Raw genomic sequence first — 27,018 nt, forward strand, 5'->3', positions numbered from 1 at the left:
ACCACGAATAATACCTCATGACAGCCCCAAAGGCAGCACCACTGAAGAGGCATCACAGCTGCAGTTGATAGAGTGGTGAGGCACCTGGGTGGTAGAACTCAAAATAGAAAGAGAGAAGAGGACTTTCCTTCAGAATCAGGGAGTTCAGCAATAACCTAACAAGCCTGGGCAATCAAGGACAGAGCATATCTGGCCATGTGGGTCTGGTAATTAATGGGCCTAAAGGCCAAGATGGCAACAGCAGAGACTTTCTTTTCACTCCTCTTCACAACCCTGCTATCCTTATCTGAAGGAAGGAGCTTGGTAGAGGGGAAAAAACTTAGGTTTGTCAGAGGAGACTAACACCACAGCAGGATCAGCGGGATGACACAGACAGGAACTGACAAACCTCAGGAACCTTATAGAACCTGAAAGATTTCTTAGGAGCAGGAAGCTGAAAATTAGGAGTCTTGGAGGCGGCTATAAAGGTGTCTAAAAAAAGCCAATGCAGGGGGGTACAGCAGAAGGTTTAGGCATGTCCACCTGAAGCAACTCATAATACCTCTTTTGGATATCAGATACTGGAAAAGAATCCCACTTAAGGTATTCCATTCATTTTGGTTACTGTCTTCCCAAAAGACATTTCCTCCAAAGGAGACTCAGGGTTAATGGATTCGTCTTCAAAGTAAAAAGCCAAGAGAAGCCATCTGGGAACAGTAAGAAAAAGAACATAGAATTATAGGAAACACAACACAATAGTCTTACGACCATTTATATATTGCCAGTACCCACCTTCCAGCTCAACCTCCAGGACAGTAAAGCCAAGGTTGAATTTTGTAAATACCCATGCAACTCTCCATTTCCTTTTTGAAGTAAAATAATGTATCACATTTCTTAATTTGCAGTGGAAGCCTATTCCAGAGGTGGGGAATGAAATGTGTAATGAAATTATCCACCTTATTTTATTTTTCTGCTGGTGAAGATTTATATCTCTTGTTCTGGCTTTATGGAGATAAAGATGATCCTGGTCTACTGGGTCCCTAATGGCTCAGAAGACAAGACATAGATGTACCCCCTCAGGAATTTACAAGAAATTGAATACAGGTACAGTGCTGTCATTGTTTTCTGATAGCTTAGGGTTTTTTAAGTCAATGATGACCTTAGTTGGGAATCTATTGGTCTTTTCTACTTGTTTGAAATGTCTAGTGAGGTACATGGCAAAGGGTACACTATATTTAATAATTCTAATCCATGATGTAATATAAGGGGACAATGACCTCTTTGGATCTGGAAAATATCCCATTGGTGATCAGCTGCACTAAGCAGAAGAACTTCCTAAATACTGTTGTTACATGGTGATCAAAGGACAGGGAATTATGTTTGATTGGCAACTGACTGGTAAAGGGAGGCCAGTCTAGGGCTTGGAATAAGCATCCTCATTGGTCCTTTTGAATACTGTTAGTTTTAGCTTCTGATATTTAGGCCATGCATATGAGCAGTTTTCTGCTTGTTTGGGCATCTCACAGCACCACCACGCACTGCCAAAGCTGGACAGCTAAATTCAACAAATTTTCCCTTAAAACCCAGGCAGAAATATCCCTTTGCCGAGCCCCGCCGTGATCATTTCTGAAAAGCCACTGCTAGTGACAACAGTCTTCAATGTAGCATTATGGGCACCCTTGTTTCTCCTGACAGTCTTGCTGACTTGGGTCTCTTGAGGCAGTGTAGCAATTGCCTCATGTACACAGATAACCCTCTACTAATATTACAGTCTAGTACAGTGAGAGACAGATACATTTACACCAAGAATCCCACTGTCACTCAAAACAGTAACACGGAGAAGGTTGGCAACTCACCCACCATTACATATTATAGTACCACTGCTCATACACATAGCATGCATCAAACACATAAATCCACATATGCAGAGGTTCTCATGAAAAACTTACCGAAACACCAGAGACCTCCGAAACACAAGTCTGCTATAGCTACCACAGCCTCCACAGCACCCATGACACACAGCAACACCAATATCTCATCCACCAACCCTGTAATGCATAGCACTCAAAAAAACAAGATTTCTTGTCATTGGAGACTTAATAGTGAGACACACGGACATCCCGCTCACCAGGTTGGACAATGAGAAAGTCACCGTTAGTTGACTGTCTGGTGCCAGGATTCACCAAATCACACATGCACTCAGGTCTCTCAGCAACAAATACCATTATGACTCTGTCATAGCTCATGTTGGTGTGAATGACCTGAGATGTACGCCACTGGACTATATGGAGAGAGACATGATCAAGCTCTCTGAGTACGTGTCCAAGACAGGTATGTCCCTAGCCTTGAGCGGCATACTACCTTCACTTAAAATTATGGCACAATATAAACAAAAATGATTGATTTCAATAATTGACTTAGTTTTCTTGTGCCATTCCAAGGGGATCCAGTTCCTATCTGCCTGGGAAGCCCATGGTCAACAAACCTCGCTGCTTTGCCAGAGATGGTTTACATCTGGCACCCCCAGGCTTTTGGCTGCTGGCAAAGGCTCTTGCCTCCCCCATTGTGCCTTGTTCAGGTAAGATCTCAAAAACAACATTACCAACGTGAAATTAACCCATCAGAACAAAATAAGGGTTATGCTGCTAAATGCTAGGATCTTAAACCAAAAAAACTGCACTCCCTGGAAGCACTTCTATCACTAGAAGATGTACATGTCTCTGCAGTCACAGAAACCTGGTTTAAGGACTCAGAGTACTCTGGCCCTGCAAGGCTACAATGCATTCCACACCTTTAGACCACAAAAGGAACGTGAAAAACAAATTAGGTACTGTTTCCATCTACATTAGTGATAAATTCACCTCATGTCTAGTTAGACTGGACAACTTCACAGAGCTACTCCAGGTCCAGGTTTTGGTGGGCAAGACCTTCATTCAAGTCCTAGCCAGCTATAGATCCCCCTCTATCGGTCATGACACCCATGAAGCCTAATTAACCAAACTGAAAACAATCCAAATTTTACCGACCACACTGGTTATGGGGGATTTCAATTATCCCACCATCAAGTGGGAAACCTACTGTAACCCAAACTTGCTAGCACAAAAGTTCCTTGACTTTGTGAATTCAAATGCCTTGGAGTAAATTTTCCATACTTTGACAAGAGGAACAAACATTCTAGATCTGATTCCTCACCAACATGTCAAACAAGTGCACTGCTGCAACTGTTGTACCCTCATTAGTTAAAACTGACCACAAATCAGTCACCTTCAAACTGACACCAACACCAGAACTCACAAAGGGTGAAATCAGACTAAAAACTTCACCAAGGCAAACTATACCCTCCTAGGTGAAGGTATAAATGTATTCTATGCCCCACCCCAAGCTGAAAGTGGTAACTATGCCGAAGCTTACACTAAAGCTCTGTACAATCACTTGTATAAGTGTATAAACTCTGCTGTACCAGATAAAATCAAAGCCAGAGCCACAAGTAAAATCAAGCTGCCATGGTGGACTTCCAGCATCAACAAACTCTACAACAATGTAAAAAGTTGCTGTCTAAGAAAACAAAGACAAGGACCCAACAATGGAAAAGCACCCTCCTCAGTCTTAACAGGCAAATCAGACAACTTGTCAAAATCATCCAAGAGCTCCTCTGAGAGAAACCTAGCAAGTACTGCCAAGGATATGTACATAACCTAAAGGGTAGAACCCAAGCATGTGCAGAACTGGTGGCCAATGATATAGGTTCATAGGTTCATACTAGGCTATCTGCCCTAGGGCATTTATAAGCCTAGCCAGAGTTGTGTGGCTTTCACCACCCCTTAGGTTGAAGAATACTATACCCATTAGTTTGCCGTGCCTCTGTCCAGCAGTGATACAGAGATGATCCCCGGGGTAAACCTACGATCTCCCATCCACTGGTCAAGATTCCTCTTGAACAGAGCCAGCGAGGTGCTCTGTCTCACATGGACCGGGATTCTGTTCCACAGCATAGGGAGTCTCTGGGTGATGAATCTGTCCCTCCAGCATGTCCTATTTATATCCGTGTTGAGGTTTAAGTCTCTTGCTCTTGTGGCTCTGGTGGATTTGGATTTTTTGAGGTGGAGCATGTCCATTAATTCCGGGTTGGACATGGCCTTGTATGTCAGGCACAGGTCACCTCTGAGCAGATGGTATGTGACTGAATAGAGCTGGAGTTTCTTCAGTCGGGCAGCATATGGCATATTTTTGAGCCCCTTTATCCTTTTGGTGAGGAACTTTTGGGGTCTTTCCAATTGCTGCAGGTGTCAGGTAAGATACATTACGAATGGGGCATTGTACTCAATCATTGGTCTGATAAGTGAAGAGTACAGGGGAACAATGACCTCCCTTGATCTGGATGTGAATCCCTTCATAATCATGTGGGCAATGTAGAAGGTCCTCCTAACCACTTTGGTAATGTGAGTGTCAAAAGAAAGGTTACTGTCAACTTGGGTCCCCAGGTCCCTGATAACCTCTTCTGTGCTTAATGGATTGCCACCTATGTGGTAACTTGGGGTTACCTTGTTTTTACCAAAGGGTATGACTATACATTTTTTGGCGTTTAGCTTAAGGCCATGGCTCTGGCACCAGTTATCCGTTTCTATGAGACCTCTCTGAAGGATATCTGTGTCTGATGGATTTTCAACTATCGCCCAGTTTGCAGTCATCTGCAAACTTTGTCAGCCACAATCCTCCTATGTTTGCCTGCACTTCTGAAAAGTAGATGCTGAACAAGAGGGGGCCCAGGACTGAGCCCTGTGGGACACCGCTTGTGACCGGCTTGGAGTCTGACATGGCACCAGCAACTCTAACCCTGTGGGTTCTGTCCTTGAGCCAGTTTGCAACCCATCTTGTGACATATGGGTTTACATTTAAGCTGGTGAGCTTTTCTATGATACCCGAGTGGGTTATTGTGTCGAAAACTTTTGCAAGGTCAAGGTAGGCTATGTGAATTGCCTTACCCTCATCAATGGCCTTGGTGACTGTTTCAAAAAAGTCGACCAAGTTCAAGAGGCATGATCTGCCCTTGACAAAGCCGAATTGGGTAGGATCCAATGTCTGGAGTTCCATTATGATCCTCTCCATAGCTTTGCAGACCAGGCTTGTTAAGCTTATGGGGCGGTAATTACCAGGGTCCGTAGAAGCACCGCCTTTGTGGAGTGGGACCACAGTTGCCGTACGCCACTCTTTGGGTACGTATCCTGTGGTAAGGCTAAGATTAAACAGCAGCCTTATGTGTGGGTTTAGTTCCTCATTGAGTTTGTGTAGCACACAGCCGGGGACACCATCCGGTCCCATTGATGCTGTGTTTTAGCTTTAGAGAGCAGCTCTCACCTGGGCATTTGAGATGATTGGGAGGCTACACTCTGCTGGGATAGATATTTTTCCTTTTGGGGGGGGGGGGGAGAAATTTTCACTGAACCTGTCTGCCAGTATGTTTGCAACGTCTGTGGGTTCAGTGATTTTTGTATCATTTTGGACTAATTCTGAGCATATCTGGGAGTTTCCACCCAGATTTCTAACATAGCTAAAGAAGGCCTTATGATTGTCTTTTGAGTCCTTGGCGATTTTTCTCTCAAAGTTGGCCTTGGATGATTTTATGAGTGATCGTAGTTTTTTACTAGTATTGATCAGAGATGTCTTCCCTTTTAGGGATTTTGCTCTATCTTGTAGTAGCTTTCTCCTCTTGTTGTAAAGTTTGTTTATAGCTGGGGTCCACCAGATCGGGCGCTTGCCTTTGGTGGAAAGGGTCTTGATTTTATTTGGGATTGCTTGATCCATGCAATCCTGGAGGTGCTCGTAGAAAGCATATGTAAGGGATTCAGCAGCGTGGGTTGTGGTTTCCAATGGCTCAGGGGCCTTGAAGGATACCACACCAGTCTTAAGAAGTGTGAAGTTGGCTTTTGAGAAGTTCTTCACTGTGGTCTTTTTTGTGGGGGGGGGGGGCGGGATGTGGATGTCCAGTGAGATTAGTTTATGGTCTGATCTCACCAATGAGGGATATACTTCCGGTGTGGAGCATTTTGTCCCCATGTTTGTGATGATCAGGTCTAGTATATTTTCACCTCTTGTGGGAATGTTGACAAGTTGTTCCATAGCATTTGAGTTTATGAACTCCAGGAACCTTTGGGCTAGGGTATTGGGGCTTGAGTAATGTTCCCAGTCTATGTTTGGGTAGTTGAAGTCACCCAATATGATGGTGTTTGGAGAGACATTTATACTCTCCAGTGTCTTCAGGAAGGCTGTGTGGGGTTCCTGAGTTTGAGAGGGTGGCCTGTAACATGCTACAAACTGTAGAGCAGTTTTGCCTATGGTTAATTGCACCTGAATGGTCTCTGATGCTTCGTGAGTTGCCACCAGCCTGGAGGTGTGGGTATCCTTGATGAATATGGATACACCCCTCCTTTTGTGGTACGGTCCGGGTTTTGGGGCCGGAACGCATGATATGAGGTAAAACCTGATAGTGCCGGGGTGCTCTCAGGAGCCTTGAACCAGGTTTCAGTCACAGCACAGACATCAATGTTCTCCAAACTGAGGAGGGCTTTGAGGGCATGCATCTTGAGATTTAGACTTCTGGCATTGAGCAGCATTACCCTTAGTTTTTTTCCATTATTGTTTTCTAGGGCGGTGGGTTTAGAATTTGAGCCTCGTCTAAAAAAGGCACTATGGGAGTGGCAAGAGCCTTTGCCAATATCCAGAAACCCAGGGGTGACAGGTGCAAGCCGTCCCTTGCGAAGCAGCATGGCTTGTCAAGCATGTCATTCCAGGCAGACAGACATTGGATCCCCTTAGAATGACACCAGAAATTAAGCCAGTTATTAAAACTAATCATTTTGTCTCTGTATTGTGGCATCATTCTTGGTGAAGGTAGGATACTGCTCAGGGTCAGGGTCATACCAGCCTGGGCTACATAATCTGAGAGCTCCTTTATGTCTCTTTTCATGTAGTCCAGGGAGGTACGTCTCAGGTCATTCACACCTGCATGGACAATGACGGAGTCATACTTGTACTTGCTGTGGAGTGACCTGAGTGCTTGTGTTATGTGGCGGATTCTAGCGCCCGACAGGCAGCTTACTGTGACCCTCTCCTTGTTCAGTCTGGTGAGTGGGACGTCAGTGTGTCTGACTATGGAGTCACCTATGACAAGTGTGTCTGGCATTGTGTTTGGCCTTAAGGGCTGTGACTGATTTGCACACTGACTTTGTGATCTATGTGTTGCTTGTGTTATGTCATGAGGTGGCAGTTGTTTGGGTGTCTGCTTTGGAGGCCTCTGCTGTTTTGGTAGATTTTTGATCAGTGCCTCCGAGTATGTCTTTGTGTGTTTATGTGTTTGATTTGTAGTTGTGATAGCTCTATGTGAGACTGGGTTTATGGTGTGTGTGGTTACCTTCTCCTCCAGTCTGGTTTTGCCAGTCCTGAGTTGAGAGAGCTCAGCCTCCAGTTTGGCTATATAGTTGCATCTCTCGCATGTATTTGTGTTTTGTGGGAGGAGGAGAGGGTTGTCTGTGTACATGAGGCAATTGTAACATTGCCTCAATATTCCCAGATTCACCAGCTGAGCAGGAGAGGATGCTATCACACGCACTCTGACCCCACAGAGACAGCAAACCTGCTAGCAGATAGGTTTGGCAAAAATTTCACTGCCTTATCCTCTCCAAACTTGCAACAAACCCTCCACCTTACATATCTGACAAGCAGGTCCTCAAAGCCCTGTCCAAGGCAAAGAACACAGCCTCTATAGGACCAGATGACATCCAAGACTGTCTTCTAAACAGGCTAAAACATGAACTAGCATCACCACTAAGTACTCTTTTCAATCATAGCCTAATCACAGGTTTTGTTCCTGAGGAATGGAGAACAGTTACATCTATTCCCCTTCATAAAGGTGGCCTAGCAACAGACCCGGGGAATTATAGACCCATAAGCCTGATCAGCCTCATCTGTAAGGCCATGGAATGTAATCATTATGGGTCTCATAAATAAAAGTACAGGTGACCTCCAAACCCTGGACCCTACTCAATTTGGCTTCATGAAGGGCAGATCCTGCCGGTTAAATCTGGTGGATTTTTTTGAAAGTGTGACCAAGGCTATTGATGAGGGCAAATCTGTGCACACAACATACCTCAACTTGGCAAAGGCTTCTGACACAATCCCACATTTAGGCATTACTGATAAACTTAGCAAACTGAATGCAAACCCCTTCGTTGTAAGATGGGTTGCCAAATGACTCACAAACCAGATACACACTATCAAAGTGGCTGACTCCACATCAACCAGCAGACCTCTTACCAGCAGGGTGTCACAGGGAGTCAGTACTGGGATCCCTACCATTTGCTATATACTTCTCAGAAGTTCAGTTCAAAACTAAAGGGTTGTGGCTGACCAAGCTTGCAGACGACTGAAAGTAGGTGCGATAACTGAATCCCCAAACGTGCAAATGATGTCAGTATACTCCAGGATGGTCTCACACAGACCAATGACTGATGTATTAGTCATTGTCTCAAACTGAATGCAAAGAAATGTATCGTCATTCCCTTCGGCACAAACAATGTCTCTTCACGCTATCAAATCAATAACAATACCCTAAGTACCCATGAAGTGGTAAGGAACCTGGAATCACAGGTTGACTGTGACCTTAACTTCGACCACTGTTTGTCTAACATTGTAAGGAGAGCTTTCCATGTAGCTCACTTGATTAGTAAAGGTATCGCTTCGAAAGCAAAAGAAGTTATAACCCCACTATACTCGGCACTTATCTGGACCATAAGAGGCTCAGAGATAAATATAACTGCTTTTTCATTTATTTTCACTTATTTTAGTGCATTTGCACTTGCCTATCATTTTTATCTGTGCCTTACGGCTAATTTATCACAGTTGCACTGTTTTAAAGCAGTTTACTAATTAACTGAATTGCATTACTGTTTAACTGTATTTCATTGCTATTTACTGCAATTCATTACTGTTTAACTGTATTTTTTCATACTGTGAGTTCTATTTTTGTCTGTAAGTGGTTAATCTGTGCTTTACTGTGAGTTTTACTGTGTTCTTAACCCTTAAATTGAGTAGCATAATCTGGATACAGGTCTACTGCATACAGGGCTGTTTGTTTTTGTCTTCTCCATTTCTGGTAGCCATCTTATGTTTGCCTTCTGTGTTTCTAGTAGACATCTTGTATTGGTAGAGACCTTGTCTGGCACAAGCCGATTGGTAAAGAAAGTAGGGACTAGCAGGACTGGCTAGATTTATGTGTTACTAGAATCTTCCATTTTTGTGGTATTTAAACCCCGCATTTGAGCTGGTTTGGGCTTGTTTGAACCAGGGTCTACTGAAGTGCATCATCTCTGAGACATTTTACAAAATTCCTGGGGCTCCAAGACCAATCTAAGTGCTTTTTCATTTATTTTCAATTATTTTACTGCATTTGCACTTGTCTGTCGTTTTTATGTGTCTTATAGCCAATTTATCACATTTGCACTGCTTTAAAGCTATTTACTGATTAACTGCATTGCATTGCTATTTACTGCAATTCATTACTGTAACTATATTTCATTACTGTTTCTGGCAGCCATCTTGTGTTTGCCTACTTTGTTTCTGGAAGTCATCTTGTGTTGGTAGGGGTCTATCTTCTCTGCTAGTGAGAGTAGCAGGGCTGCCTGGACCTTGTCTGACACAAGCTGATTGGTAAAGAGTGCAGGGGCTAGCAGGATTGGCTAGAGTTCGGTGTTACTAGAATCTTCTTTTATTTCTGCTTCTTAAACCCCATGTTTGAGCTGGTTTGCGCACCACAGCTGCATTGTTTTTAACCCATTGCGAGGTATTGCAGCTACAAATTTTCCCTTAGTAGCACTTATGTGATCATCTAGTAGTATTCATCTTAGACCTTCCACCCTTTAACCCCTTAGCTCTCTCTGGCCTCTCTCCATTAGATTCTGACAAATATGGATGGACAATTTCCTACAGTTTCTTCTGCCAGTCTGGTTGATATGGGCATCCTGAGACAGTGTAGCAACTTCCTCATGTACACTGACAACCTTCTAATACAACCACCACCAAGGAACACAATTTGTGAGAGATGCAATTACATTAAGAACCTAGAGTCTTATGCTCTCTCCCTCACAAGTCAGTATATCCGGCACTGAGAAGGTTGTCAAAACAAACACCACACCTCAAATACCACCCACGCTTACACTACACACACCCAAATATGTGGAGATTCTCAACAAAAACATACCCAAACAAGAGAGAATTCAAAGGCAAAAACACATGCAAACTCCACACACGAACTGCTTCTGCTTCGGGCACCGCGCGGCAAGAAAGACTGAGGAAGATGGCGTCGGTTGACGCTTTTATACCCCAGGCGCTCTGACGTCGGGGAAAAGGGCGACATCAGCCGATGCCGGACCCAGACTTTGGAATCCGGCCGACCGAAGGGCTGCCTGAGGCAGGACAACCCATATGTAAGGATTGCAGATGCATCCTTGAAGGACATCAAAAACATACCCAAACAAGAGAAAATTCCAAGGCAAAAACACATGCAAACTCCACACGTCTCACAGCCACTAAGGCTTAACCGTAAACCCAACATATTAGCCATAGGAGACTCCATTGTTAGACACACAAATATGCCCCCTTACCAGGCTGGATAAGGAGAAAATCATAGTTGTTTGTCAGGTACCAGAATCTGCCATATCACACATGCATTCAGGTCTATTAACAACAGGTACTGTTATGACTCTGTCATAGTCCATGTTAGCATGAATAACTTGAGACATACCTGCCTGGACTATATGAAGACAGACATGATCAAACTCGCTGAATGTGTGTCCCAGGCAGGTATGTCCCTAGCCTTAAGCAGCATTCTACCATCACCCAGAATGATGCCTCAATACAAACAGAAAATGACTGACTTTAACAACTGGCTTAGTTTTTGGTGTCCTTCCAAGGGGATCCAGTACCCGACAGCCTGGGAAGACATGATCGACAGACCACGATGCTTTGCCAGAGATAGCCTACATCTGTCTCCCTTGGGCTTCAGGCTTCTGACAAAGGCTCTTGCCTCCCCTATAGTTAATCAAAATGCAAATTAAAGGTCATGCTGCTAAACGTTACAGGAGTCTATACATGAAACTGCAAGCATTCTTAACCCTGGAAGATGCTAACATTTGTGCAGTCACAGAAACCTGGTTCAAAGCAGCGGAGAGCACCCCAGCCATACTAGGTTACTCATCCTATCATACATTCAGAACCCAAACCGTGGACAGCACAGCAAAAGGAGGTGGAATTTCAATATATATATATATATATATATATATATATATATATATATATATATATATATATATATATTAAAGACATACACACTTCCAGGCTGGTCAAACAGTATGATGCACAGAAGACACTCCAAGTGCAGTTAACTGTTGACAAGACCCCTATTCAAATCATAGTTAGCTATAGGCCCCCAACTTTGTTTCAAGGTGTCCACTCCACCTATCTGGAATCAAGATTCAACCCTTTATCCTGATCCTGGACAACTTTAACTATCCAATGATAGATTGGAAGAACTACTCATGCGAAAAACAAATGCCCAGAGATTCCTTGATTTCATCAATGCAAATGCCTTGTTCCAGTTGGTCAACACCCCCACAAGAGATGATAATATCTTGGACTTGATATTAACCAACTTGAATAACCACTGCAGCATCCCTACAGTGTCATCCTCCCTGGTAAGATCAGACCACAAAGTGGTCACTTTCAAAGTCAGTATCGCCCTTGCTATGGTCAAACATAAAAACTTCTCCAAAGCTGATTACAACCTCCTGAAGAATGTTATAAACTGCTTCAAAGCACCCCCCCCCCTCCTTAGGAACTGGCACAAATGTCCATACCTACACCAAAGTGCTATACGAGCATTTATATAGCTGCATGGAATCAGGAATACCTGACAGGACATCATCCTCCTCCTCAAGGAAGAGTAAACCTTTCTGGTGGACATCTGCAATAAATAAACTCTATTATAAAAGGAAAAAATTGCTGTCCAGGACCAAGGAGGTACAGGTGCCTTACTGGAAGCAATCTCTCCTTAGCCTGAACAAGCAAATAAGAGCATTAGTGATATCCTCCAAAGCAAACTTAAGAGTCCAAACTGGCCACATCTACTAAAGACAATCATAAGGCCTTCTTCACATATGTTCACAATCTCAAAGGAAGCAGTCAGATCTGCGCAGAAATGGTGGTCAAAGACACTACATACACAAATGCAGTAGATATAAACAACCTGCTTGGCAGACAGGTTCAGGGAAAACCTCATCCCTCTGCTCCCCCCATCTGTCCCCTTCCCTTTATCTCTAGAGAGCAAGTCATTACTGCCCCATCAAAGGCAAACAATACAGCCTCCATGGGACCCAATAACATCCCAGGCTGCATCCTATATGAACTCAGGCAAGAACTTGCGGCGCCATTAGGCACCCTTTTCAACCAAAGCCTGAAAATGGGCTTCATCACAACTGAAGACCAGCCACTGTCATCTCTTTGCACAAAGGTGGTGCCATCCACCGATATAGGTAATTATAGACCCATCAGCCTAACTAGCCTGATCTGCCTGACAATGGAATGGATTATCATGGACCTCATTATCAAGGAAACTGGCAAACTCCAAACACTCAATCCCACACAGTTTGGTTTCAACGGGAAGTCATGCCTGTTAAATTTGGTCAACTTCTTTGAGAGCATGGATGAGGGGAAGACTGTGCATACCGCCTACCTTGACCCGGCCAAAGCCATCAAAACTATTCCCCACTCGGGTATAACAGATAAACTCCCGCTCAACTAGGCATCTGTATGTTGTCAGATGGGTAGAAAACTGGATCAGTGAAACAACACACCCAGTCAAAATTGGTGAAGACGCCTCAAGTAGTAGACCCATAACAAGCGATGTACCCCAGGGATCGGTCTTGGGGCCTTTGTTGTTTGGGATATACTTTTCTGAGGTGCAGACCAAAACCAGTGGGATATATATGGCTGGCCAAGTTTGCAGATGACTGCAAGCTGGGTGCTTTCATCAATTCCCCTAGTGATGTGGACATCCTCCAAGAGGGTCTCACCAAAACAAATGACTGCTGCCAGAAACATGGCGTCAAACTGAATGCCAAAAATAAATCATCATCTCCTTTGGGGAGAGTGATGTCCCCACAAATTATCGCATTAATAACAAGGTCCCAAGAATGCAATCAGTCGTGAGGGACTTGGAGACCCAGGTTGATAGCAAACTGACTTTTCACCACCATATTGCCTCCATTGTACAGAAAGCTTTCTACATGACTCACGTTATTAAGAAGGGTATCTCATCCAGGGACAAGGAGGTCATAACATTCCTGAATTCATTCTGAAACTCCAAATCACTTTATCCAAAAAGCTAAGTAAAAAAACAAAACTCCAAACCACGGACAAAAATGAGCCGGACACCAAGAATGTTTTAGCGCGTTTGTTTGATTTAATAATGTTCAAACTTCATCAGAGACAACATTCAAAATCTCACCACCCTTTTTAAATAAAATCATATATCACATGACTCAAACTCATCAATTCTTAAAGTAACAAATACCATCAAAAGATCTGTTTCTCTCTAATAATAAAATAGATGTAAATGTTAAATGTGTGCAACATAATTCTAAAAACATATATATGTATGTATATATATATATATATATATATATATATATATATATATATATGTATGCATTTGAACATTTAAACATTTACGGTGATTATGTAACATACATACTTATCTATTGTAATATAAAACAGTTTCATAACTTCTGCATAAGTAAAAAACACTTTATATTAATAGTCTCGTTGAGACCAGGAGGGCTGTCCGCATTTAAACTGATCTGCCATTTACTCTCCCTACATTCCAACAAACTGTTGTAATCACCGGAAAAAACATCTGGGATAACTGCATCCAATACAAAAAATGAGAATTTTTTTTGAAATTCTTGCATACCATTGCATGTCTAGCCAAAGCATTAGTTGAATCTTTATTTTTGATCAGCAGTACATGTTCATACACTCTTCTTTTTAAGGCTCTAATGGTCTTACCTACATAAAAACACGTACAGGAGTTACATAAAAGGCTAGGTAGACAGCATAAGATGAACCACAATGGTATCTACCCTTGGCCCAAATAGTCTTTTTGTCTTGCCCCACAACTATAGATGCTGAATTGACCATAAATCTACATTGTTTGCATCGGCCACAGGAAAAAGTACCAGATCCTTCTAATGAAGCATTTTTACAAGTAGTAGTTCCCTTTTCAAGAATAGATTTCAAATTAACCTTCTTCTGATATGTAAAAAGTGGCTGGTTACCCAAAACTTTAACTAAATCTGAGTGTCCCATCAAAACCTTCCAGTTGTCGACAATCATATGTTTGATGGTACACACGTCAATGGAAATAGGTATTGGAAAAGCCAACCTAAAAACATTGTTGTTGTACACATTGCCAACTTAACCACCACTTTGTGTCTTTAAAATAGGCATAGCTGTGGTATCCCTAAGTGACTCAACTTCTTTAGCTATTTTTTTTCAACCAAAAATAATCATAACCTCTTTGTACAAAAAAATGCATTAACTTTTCTAACTCTAAAGAAAAAGTGTCTTGGTCATAGTCAGGCGACTAAGTTGGATTAATTGTCCCTTGACTACACCTTTTTTCATATGTAATGGATGCAAACTGTCTTCCACTAACTTGGAAAAAGTTCAATCACATCATGTTGTACAAACGTTACATAGACCATTTATTTTTTATTTGGAGAGGTGATTTCACAACTTTTTCCAAGTTAGTGGAAGACTTAAACAATTCTACCACTTTTTTGAAGTTTTCAATGGGAGGTTTTGGTCAGGTCATTGATTTTTTGAATGTACACTTGGAAATTGATTATCTCAACAAGAGATTTATTAGTAAAATCTTTAGGAAATCTACATTTGTAAATCAATGTTTACACAAAGACACTTTGCATCCATTACATATGAAAAAAGGTGTAGTCAAGGGACAATTAATCTGACAGTCACCTGACTAGTAACCAAGACACTTTTTCTTCCGAGTTAGAAAAGTTAATGCATTTTTTGTACAAAGGGATTATGATTATTTTTGGTTGAAAAAAAATAGCTAACAAAGTTGAGACACTTGGGGATACCACAGCTATGCTTATTTTAAAGACACAAAGTGGTGGTTATGTTGGCAATGTGTACAACGTTTTTAGGTTGGCTTTTCCAATACCTATTTCCATTGACATGTGTACCATCAAACATATGAGTGTCGACAACTGGAAGGTTTTGATGGGACACTCAGATTTAGTTAAAGTTTTGGGTAACAAGCCACTTTTTACATATCAGAAGAAGGTTAATTTGAAATCTATTCTTGAAAAGGGAACTACTACTTGTAAAAATGCTTCATTAGAAGGATCTGGTACTTTTTACTGTGGCCGATGCAAACAATGTAGATTTATGGTCAATTCAGCATCTATAGTTGTGGGGCAAGACAAAAAGACTATTTGGGCCAAGGGTAGATACCATTGTGGTTCATCTTATGTTGTCTACCTAGCTTTATGTAACTCCTGTATGTGTTTTTACGTAGGTAAGACTATTAGAGTCTTAAAAAGAAGCGTGTACAAATGTACTGGCGATAAAAAATAAAGATTCAACTAATGCTTTGGCTAGACAGCAATGGTATGCGAGAATTTCAAAAAATTATCATTTTTTGTATTACATGCAGTTACCCCAGATATTTTTTCCGGTGATTACAACAGCTTGTTGGAATGTAGGGAGGGTAAATGGCAGATCAGTTTAAATGCCAACAGCCTTCCTGGTCTCAACGAGACTATTAATATAAAGTGTTTTTTACTTGTGCAGAAGTTATGAAACTGTTGTTTTATATTACAATGGATAAGTATGTATGTTACATACATCACCATACATGTTTAAACCTTCAAGTGCATACATATATATACATATAAATTTTTTTAGACTTATGTTACACACATTTACATCTATTTTACTATTAGAGAGAAACAAATCTTTTGATGGTATTTGTTACTTTAAGAACTGATGAGTTTGAGTCATGTGATGTATGATTTTATTTAAAAAGGGTGGTGAGATTTAGAATGTTGTTTCTGATTAAGTTTGAACATTATTAAATCAAACGAAAGTGCTAAAACATTCTTGGTGTCTGGCTTGTTTCTGTCCGTGGTTTGGAGTTTTGTTTTTTTATTCCTAAATTCATCTCTTATAAGACTCATTACTGAGTACAATGCCCCTTTCAGCATGCACCTCACAAAGCACATGCAGCAGCTGGAGAGATCACATATGCTCCTCACCAGGAAAATCCAGGGCCTCAAACATCTACCCTACATAGATGGGCTAAAAGATCTATCCCTCTACTCAGTCTCATACAGACTCCTCAGAGGTGACATCTGTCTGGCATACAAGCAATCTCAGACCCCGCCTTGATGGGACTGCTGCAAATCTGCAAGTCAAGCTTCACTCGAGTAACTGCACATGCAACCTCAACCTGATCTGTGATATCAATAGAACTTATTGGCAGGACAGATTTTTGTCCCAGAGGACCCCCCCCCCCTTCTGTGGAATAGACTCCCTCTCCATGTCAAGCAGATTACTTCATTAACCCTTTTTAAGCACAACTTGGACAACTGCATGGGGAACAGAAAATACACCCCTGGGATTCGATCTATGTCTCTGCTGGACAGTGGCATCAGGTGCTGACTTGGAACATGGGCTAACATTTGGCTAGTGTTGTAAGGGCCTTGGGGCCAATAGCCTAGTAACTTCCTATGATCATATAATGCCCCATTTGGTGTGTACTGTACTAAGCATCTACAACAACAAGACAGACCTCAGAGATTTCTAACAAAGAAGATCAAGGGCTTCCAGCATGTGCCTTACACGGACTGACTAGAATAAATCCCTGTCACTATACTCCATAACGTACTGACTTAATAGGAGAGACTTATGTCTGGCCTACAGAGCAACGCAAGACCCAAATCTAATCAACTTACTGCATATCCATAAATCAAATGGGTCTAGGGCTCTCTGTTCAAGGGACTTAAATATGGCCTGCAACTTAAATAGGACATGCTGAAGGGACATATTCATCTCCCAGTGACTGCCACATCTTTGAAATAGGCCATCTATTCATGTTAAATAGAGCATCTTTATGACACTGCTCAAGAGGAACCTGGATGAGTGGATGGGGCACTATGAATTCTTACTGGGATAGCACCCACAACCCTCCTGGACTTGGGCAGTCATCACTACATGCAATCTTGGGTATTGACTAGTACCTCTACAGCATTACATTGGGTTGAAACAACTAGGCTTAAAATGACCTCTGGGTCAATAGCCTAGTAACCTCCTATGATCCTATGAATTCAAGTACCAAGGTCTCTAACAACATTCCAATTTTGAAGTGAGGTATTGTCTATGTTGTATGTTGGGGAAAGGACAGTTTACCAAATGTGCCTATATTGTAATTTTTAGCATTTAATTAAGCCAGTTGCTAGCAAACCAGGGTTTTACAACCAATGTTATAGATGTTTGCCATTTTAAATTTTATTACCTTGTCTTTATTTCTTTATCAGTCATATATTTATTGTTTAAATTCTTTGGATGAAATTACTATAATAAAGTTGAAATTGCTAGTTAAACTTGCATATCACTCATTATACTTCAAAAAGTATGTTTTTTCTAATATCACTGTACTCATCTTTTTGTGTATATGCATCCGTTGAGAGACATCTGCTTTTTCTTTTTACGTTATTTGGTACTTAACTCTAAGGTAAATATATCACAGCCTTTTTATTAAGCTGAGTGCTTTATGTCATGAATACTTTCTCCATACAGATAAGACAAATAAGGGAAATGTTTTACAATTTGTGCAGTCTGGCTTACTAGACCAACTGCATTATTAAAAACCTTTGTGCCCTCGTGCATTCATAAACCAATGTGCTGAAACATTTTTCAGAGGCATTAGCATTTTTACCATGATGCTATGATAAAGAGGGGTTTGCAAATATCTTTGAAAGCATATAAACAAAGTCAGTTTTCTACATAGTGACTTATTAAAAATCTCTGTATTCACAAGCCACCGTGCTGAAAAATTTTCACTGACATTTACATATTTCCCATGAACACCTAATAAAGGGGTTTTGCAAGTATCTTTGCACTCTTACTCAGGAAGTCAGAATTATTAAAAAGCACATGAATGCAGGCACAGAGCTCTTCTACACAACATTTGAAGGGACCCTTAAATATAAACAAAAAAAGATGTACATCTTGTAACATCAAACACCTGTTCAGTTTAGGGCAAAGTAAATGTTGCTAGAAAAAAACACACTCCATAAAAGTGGTAGGATGTGGCAACTAGTTGATTCCCACAATGATTACAGTGACTGTGACTTTGCAGGTTTTTTTGTTTTCTTTTTAACAGCTCAGAATGATACAAGATTTGAGAGTGCACATGTGGCACAAAGTACACATTTCCAGTTTTGGGAGCTTGAAGAGAAAACCTTAAAACTTACATGAAAGTAATGAGAAGTAATAGTTAAGGAGAGTGCATATGATGTCCTAGTAAACGGATAAAAAGAATTATCTACGAGATGGGGCTGTGGCTTAAATCCAGAAGTTTGTGAATTAAGGAACTTGACATTCATCAGCTTCAATTTATACCAGCTCTGTAGAATAGAGGGTTGAAGGCCTGACCACACTACACTACAGGTAAACAATGTTTGAATAATAGCATGGGTGCCTGTAGGAGATGGCCTGAGAGGATGGGAGTGAGCATTCACTGCTGTTTGCGAATAAGGAGGACAGGAAGGTGGCTCACAACTTGGGTGACAACTAGTAGGAGCGCTATGTGTTCTTCCATTGGGGTTCTGGGCTGCCTGAGCTTGCACTTTCATACTACACTTGCAATAAATAGCTGCGGGCAAAGTAGCCTGTAAGGACATGCTTCCCCTCAGGAGGTAGTGACAGCACGCTTGCATGAATAGCCAAGGGGAATCTTCCCACAAGGAGATGGTATGCCATCTCCAGACCCATGGCCGGCAAGCAGGCCCACTCCCTACTACTGGAGTCTCTCTGTAGAAATGAGGGATAATGGGGGTTCACAGGCAGGAACAAAATGAGCCACATGGCTCTCACCAAGCCCAAAAATGAATGACTCCTATTCTGTTGCAAAGAATGGGTTCATTCGGTAACCAGAGAGGAGTCACTGGGCAAGTTCCTGGGGAGGACAAAAAGTCATTAGTTTTAAAGTAATCAGAATGCATGAAGCTTTTTAATATATCATGAGTTGATTGTGTGATAAAACAGGCATAGTTTGTTTTTGTACCATGTTCAATCTGGTTATGTTGACTGTAAGAATTCTAAACACTGTTAATTGTGAAGTACACAATGTGACAGTTTCATCTGAGTAAGAACAACACCCATTTCATTTAAAAATTCTGAAAACTGCAGAGAAGTATCCATATGTTGGGGAAAGAATAGTTGTGTAAAATCTTACCATAACTATAGATGTCCTTCTCTTCCATGTTGCAGTATTCTGACTGTGGGATCCTCCACCTCAGGTGACTCGAACGCCCGGCTCCTATACAAAAGCTTAAGCCTGGCTGCTGCTAGTACATAGGACGTCACACGTAGAGACAAACCAGGGGCCTTAAATGTGACATCTGCACACACAGACCTCAGAACTTTTCTGCTGCAGACGAACGTTGGATTGAATGTTTCGCTCCTCTCCTTCAAGACATCTAAAGTTAAGTACCCTGTTGGGGAATTCTTTCTTACTTTTGCACACAATGCTTCTCAGTAAGTGTTGTAGTCTCTTCCCACATCCCAAAATCATATGGTAGGTGAACCACTGGTCTTCCAAACTGTATCTAGGGATAGATGTGTGTGTTTTGTGTATGCCTGCATATACAGTCATATACTATGATGGACTGGCATTGCATTCAGAATTTTTTTTCTTTTTTGTCTTCTCTCAATGTGAGAACAGGTTACAGTTACATCAACAGCACTAAATAGGATAAGGAAGGTATTGCAAAATGAGTGAGTGAATATACTGTAGTGTTTTGTCCATTCTACATGGAAGATAATCTCTTTATTCCGATATGACATGGAGTTTATATGTCCTGGGTTTCCATGTAAAATAAACTGGCTTTGGCTGTAAAGATCTATGGGCCCTATATCTCTATAAGAAAAGTCTGTTGGCAATTACTCTAATAAAATCTGTAGCAGAAACAGTCCTGCAAAGTTCCTTGGAATCCCATACTCTTTAATGGAATCTTCTTCTTCTTCTTTCGGCTTTTCCCGGTGAGGGGTCACCACAGCAGATCACCTGTCTGCTCATGACTGGCAATGGAGTTTTATGGTGTTGAGTGGCCAGCCCGGCGCCCAACCTTCCACAGAAGCACACACACGCACAAACTCACACCTAGGACCAATTTAGTGTGTCCCGTCCACCTACAGCATGTCTTTGGGATGTGGTAGGAAACCCACATGACCACAGGGAGGACATGCAGACTCCGCACAGAAGGCACCCCAGCAGAGGATCAAACCGGAGAACCTCTTGTTGTGAGGTGGCAACGCTAACCGCTACACCACCATGGCCGCGCTTTTTAATGGAATATTCACAGACTCTAATTACAAACTGAGGCCAGGTTTCCTTGGGATTGGGTCACTATTGTATGATAATGAATGCTATAATCTTAAGAAGATTCAGTGTTTGCATAACATTGGTGACTGACCACACCATGAACTCAGCCATGTACTTAACAAAATCTAGGGTCCTGCCGCACAACTACTTATTAAAAATATTTTAATACACAATATGGCATATGCTCCCATTGCCTATGATACATAGATTATACTGTGTATGCTGATTTCCAAGCAAAGGTAGGAAGTGACATTCCATCAAACAGATCAGAGTAAGCCCTTTCTCAATTATCCCCAACTACACCCTCCACCATTACTGTATGTTCTTTTCCCATATCGTTTCTATTTGCCTCTAACTACCTACATTCTTATTTGTGGTTCTCTTTTGTATTCCATCTAGTACGGAATCACATGACACTGTCCTACTATGTCAAAGAATCTTCTGACTGTGCCTCATGTTGCACTTAACCTTCAAAACACCTCTGACTCCCTATCTTTTCTTGTTAGTTTAACATAGTAACTGGGTTAGAATGACCCTGTAGTTTCTAACAGTCAACGACCTACCCATCATCACTATTATCTTTTAATATTTGCTGTCAGTACTCTGTAACATAAAGCAATCTACCAACCTTGCTATTCTTGCTTCTCCATCTTCAAATCTTCTTAGCATTTACAACAATTTTCTTATGACAGAGTCAAAAATCTTTCTAAAATCATTCAGGACTTTTCTGTACGCACTTTTTTTAAATTCTCACTTATATACAAACCATACATCTTTCCACAGGGAAATTTACTGCATAAGGTCAGATTATTCTTTAAGTGGCAGCTTTAAGCCTTAATAAACTTACTCTCCCTCATTAAATGAAAAATGTACAGCCCTTCATATGCTGATAAACTCACACCTACCAGATTTTGTCCAGTTCTAAAAATGTTTTGGATAAAAAATAAAAACTGTCAGAAACATTCTGATTGATTGGAATACTCCCTTATTTGATATTCCCCAAGTACATATCACTACAGATAGCAGGACAAGATTCTGTACTGTTCCTAGGCTAAGTAGTAGCCTAAAAACTCCTTTGAATGGCAGTGCATCCAAATTGGCTTCAAGATCTGTCCTAGGATCAGGAAAACTCCTGCTATCCAGCATGCCTGGTAGACTATTCTATTTGATTCCCTATTTCACACCCTGCCACATGAATGTGCAGAACTGTGGATTAAGCAGTTATCTGTGTGTAAGTTCTGAAGTACAGCACTTTTAATATTTAGCTCACAAGAGAACAGTACAAGTACTTCTGGACGAAGGACTGCCAAGGAATCCCTTTCCAAGGCAGCCTCACTACAAGGTGACTTTCTTAATGTAATCTCCTTTCAGCTAGTAAAAATAATATATATATATATATATATATATATATATATATATATATATATATATATATATATATATATATATTAATGTTGAGCATTAAAACTGTTACTCACCTTACAATTCTCTGGCTGACAGCTATCTGGGCTTCTTACAATTCTCTATTTAAAATCCACTCATCTGTGGGTCATAAAACAGATCTATAGGATGGACATCCTTTCTATCCTGGCCAAAGACTGTATGTGCTACACTACAAAGTTTAAGAAATTTAAATTGTACCTCATCAGATCTTTGTTGGCAAACATGGAAGCTGGTAATGCAAATGCTATACAAGGTGAATAACAAACGGTTCTTAGAAATAAAGTTATAGCAAATTTTCTGCATTTCTTCACTTGCATATAACATTCATCACACACATTTATGTTCATGAGTTAAAAGGTAATAATACGAAATATTCTTTTAATCTAAATGTTTCCATAAGGGGTATTTAAATATGTCTTGTACATTACTGAAAACATTAAATAAATTTGTTAAAAGATGAAAGGAAAAGGGATGATAGAAGTCTAAGGTGAAAGCCTTCTTCACCCTGGCTACCATAATCTGAAATGTTAGAATAACTATAGCGCAGTACAAATGGATTCCAGAAACAGAAAAGAAAAAGAGAGCTCATTGGTCTCTCAATACACACTGCTTCAACTGTATGACTTCATTTCATCTGCCAAACATGTCCCTGAGAATCTTTGCTACATTTCTGCAGTCCAAGACTAGACCTCCAGCAGTGTGACACTTCAAATCCCTTTACTGAGGAATTTACATGGACAAGTACTTATGGTCTAACAAGCCTGCAGATTAACCTCAATCCACTGAGAACTGTATGGCACACATTGTATCTAAAATTATGGATATATACCAGCCCTATTCAATCCTATCTGCAAATGTGAATCATATGCATGTAATGACCCTTGTATGACAACATACATGCTTAATCCAACCATCCATTAATCCATGATCTCTCAAAAAAGCAGGGTATATCAATAGAATGATCCTTACCTTTTGGTGTTCAACATTTGTGTGGCACTTCCTGGGTAGTGATTGCAATCTATATGGTGGCATAAACCTTCCTTCATCTATTTCTCGACTTATCTGTGAAATAAGTTTTAGTCACCCGTTATGCTAACTCACCAAATGGAGTCAAAATATATATTTTACTTGAGACAATATGTTCTTAGTATCTTTTATAGCATGTCTACTAGTAACATATAATTGCATCAGACAACTTAAACAACTGAACATATATTGTTAAATTAAGTCTTGAACTTAACTGATCTGAAACTCTCACTGGCAGCAGTAAGAAACAAACAAAATCTTGAAGTGAATGTGCATTTCTAGAATGTTTCACACAAACCTTGGGATAAGAGAGACAAAAGAGAAAGTCACCACTAACTTATTATTGCAAGACTTCGGTGTGTGCGTGTGTGTGTGTGTGTGGGGGGGTGCGATGACATGCATAACAGGTTGCAATGAAACTATATTTGGCTAGAGATTCCTCTTCAGGACAGTGAATTCTTCAACGTTTTAAGATAACTACAAAAGGCACTCCTAAAGAGTATGCAAGATGTAGGAAGTATTCAAATCTTCAGAAAAAATACAGATTATGACAAAAGCAGGACTAAACACTCTTACAAGTACATGAGAGGTTGAAAATGCACAGCCTTAAATGTAGTAGACTCGTGTGGGAATAGTAAAGGTAAATCAGAGTTTTATGTTCTCTCAAAAAGTATATCAACTGGCCCTAACAAGGGCAAAAAGCTTTATTAGTTAGCTCCTCTGAGCAATGTGAAGGCTATCAAGACCTTAACATGGCAAACTGCAGTTTAACCTTCATAAATGATTTAAACATGATGGTGATCCATTCAGTGAATTATTTAAAAAATGTATGTTTCAAATGAACTAGTATACATAGATGTGTTTGATCCTAGTTTGTGAAACAATTCTATAAATGGATGAAAGTGCTATAGAAACAGGTGCAGCTCTGAGTCAAAAACAGAATAGTCAAAGCAAAAAAATATTTCTGCAGAGCTCTTACACAGGTTGTGAAGATGAGTGGGCAGGTGAATACATTTCACAATTCTTTAGAAAATACTTTATTCTGTTGAGATACCACAAGAGCCTAGAAGTAATTGTCATTAACTATTACATAAAGAGAAATCGGCCCCAAAGGTTAATGCCTTAAAATGAAATTATAAGGACATTTGAGACTATGTACCCTCTTAAAAAAGAAAAATAACTATGGGATGGAGGGTAAAATTGGGTTAGCTTCATTGCTGAGTGTGCTGAACCAAAAAAGTTAAATAACTGATGATGACGAAGAAACAAAAACATCATCAAAACAACAGCGTGATGCAGAGACTGACAGAACTATGCAGGACATTCGAGACGATGTAAAATGGTCAGAGATGATCCACAGACACACAGTCTCAAGAAGTTGAAAAAAATGTTATAATGAATTAACTCTGGCATGGTCGTACACACCTATTAAAAATTACAAGGCTAATAATTCCAACATCACTTCAAGTAGCAGCAACACACAAAGCTCAAGATATACATCTGGAATTAATGAAACAAATACTATTATCATGAAGAAATATTTTATTTTACAGACTATACTCAAAAATTGATTGCTATGCTATTCTAACGCTGGCAAGACTGGAAGTATATCTATAAAGATGCCAGGATTTCCAAAACCTCACAGAAGGACTTCAGCACTGTTATGTATGAAGTCATTAAGATCTCTGTATACTTTGGGTCAGAAAGGATCAATATTCTAGTCTCCCTGTTGCACAGACAGTTGTTGTTGTTGTATTTCGGCTTTTCCCGGTTAGGGGTTGTCACAGCTGAACTCTGGTCCGCTAATGATTGGCAGCAGATTTTTCACGATCGCCGAGGTGCCAGCTCGACCTTCAACCTTCAGTGAAGGCACGCCCATTTACACATGTCTTTCGAATGCCCACCAAACCGTGGGGAGGACATGCAGACTCCACACAGAAGGCATGCCCCGCACTCCAGCTGAGAATCGAACAGGAGAACCTCTTGCTGTGAGGCAACAACGCTACTGCTGCACCGTCTAGAATTATTTCAGTCCTAGATGATTCCTCTCTGTTTGGAATATCAGAGAAAGTGAAATCAAACTGCCATTGAATGGTTTAAAATTTAAACACTTAAGTCAAAATCTTAGAAAACAATACAGAAAAGTCTACTGAGTGTAGATATCTCTCCCCCTTGTTTTGATGGTTAGGAAAGAAGGTGGGTAGATGTATGGCCTGATTGAGAGTTACATTAGATACCACCACCTTGGGCATAAAGGAGGGATTAGTCCTCAGGGAGACCCTGTCTGCATGGAAGATAATGAAGGGCTCAATGGCCATCAGTGCCTGAAGTTCTGAAACTCTTCTGGCTGAGGTGATACCTAGGAGAAAAGCAGTCTTCCAGGAGAGGAATCTTAGTTCTGCTAAAGAAGCAGGTTTGAAGGGTGGTAAAGTAAGTTTTTCCAGCACCCACAGGTGATGACTACAACACTGAAACACGAATAACATCATGCAGCTGCTAATAGATGTTCTCTGATATTCAGTCTCCAAAGTTCTGTTATTTCTTGTTTGATTTAGAATTTGAATGCGAGTTACTCATTTCCACACTCACTTAACTCTTTTTTGGGGGAGAGGGGGTGGAGTGTAATGCAAATAAGATAATTCCTGAAAAAAACTGAATTGCTGACTTGTACAAATAGTAGTTTTAGTTTGCAATGCAAGCTGCAGGTCTGTTTAAAAAAAGGACAACTGTAGATTCTTACACACTGGGCTATTCATTAACACGGTCTACCATGGTGCATGTAGGCTGTTTATGTGAACTATAGTCATTGCTACCTCTGTAACACAGTTCATTAGCAATGTAGAGTTGTGAAATCACACTGCCATTGAATGGTGTCTAATTTAAACAAAATCTTAGGAAACAACACAGAAAAAACATACACAAATTGTGCACCAACATACCGCAACACAACTATGCAGCCCAGTGGCAACCTGCAGTGAAAAAGGGTTCACTATATATGGGCCAGGGAGGCATAAACAGCATATTTATATAGGATAAAGACATGCATATACAATACTGTGCATGCAAACACATAGCATGACACAAGCACAAAATGAAAATATTTTATGTAAATAAAAAAAAATTCAGAACTAGAAAACAACGCAACAATAAATATCCATGACAGTGTATACACAGCATTTTATACAGGAACAAGTAATTACAAGCCTGCCATACTTCCCAAGGAAGGGGTGAAACCTGTCAGAACCTTGATCTAGCTGACTGTGCAGCCGAAACATGCATTAGCCAACTGCCTCCTACAGCACCAGATGAGGAATTCACGGTGAACCACATATGTCTGAACACACCACCAGATACAGACACCTCCTGACATGTGAAAGCAGATACATTTTTGTTAGGACTTCTTTCATGGTCCAGCAGCAGTGGCATGATGCCACTAGGAATGCTGTACAGAGTGATCAACTATAGCATTACTAGGATATAACATTCCTGTTGGATCTCCTGGAAGCCTGACACTATCCTGTATTGGTATGTCTGCATGATAAAATTTTAGACACTGAAGACAAACCAGGTCGAAGCAAGCAGTAGCACAATCCAAAATGACACAAGTAATATTAATCTTCTGCAAAAATCCTCAAGATAAAAAAGATGATGAAACAGAACAATTAGTTTATTTTCACACAGACAAGCACTTTCTTTCCCAATGGAAACTTCATTACATCTGCATGATATCTGAAGGGTTCCAGATTTTTCTCAGTATTACTTTCAGCTCTATGATGTCCCTCATACTTGTATATATGCCACCAGGTGGTCCTCTAATCAGCCCAGAT

At 40.7% G+C, this 27,018-nt stretch overlaps 1 protein-coding gene across 3 annotated transcripts in view; it reads right to left on the bottom strand.

Moving 5' to 3' along the window:
- Positions 1–27,018, bottom strand: part of RAPGEF5 (Rap guanine nucleotide exchange factor 5) — a 1,983,710-nt gene that overhangs the window by 1,120,918 nt on the left and 835,774 nt on the right. For all 3 annotated transcript variants that reach the window (XM_044064607.1, XM_044064608.1, XM_044064609.1), the window contains exon 11: positions 23,135–23,227. In XM_044064607.1, coding sequence (XP_043920542.1) covers positions 23,135–23,227 — 93 coding nt within the window. The remainder of the gene's footprint in view (positions 1–23,134; positions 23,228–27,018) is intronic.

Source organism: Protopterus annectens, chromosome 3.part0 (genome assembly GCF_019279795.1).
Source record: "Protopterus annectens isolate FY-2018-M chromosome 3.part0, PAN1.0, whole genome shotgun sequence".
Classification (NCBI taxonomy): Eukaryota; Metazoa; Chordata; order Ceratodontiformes; family Protopteridae; genus Protopterus; species Protopterus annectens.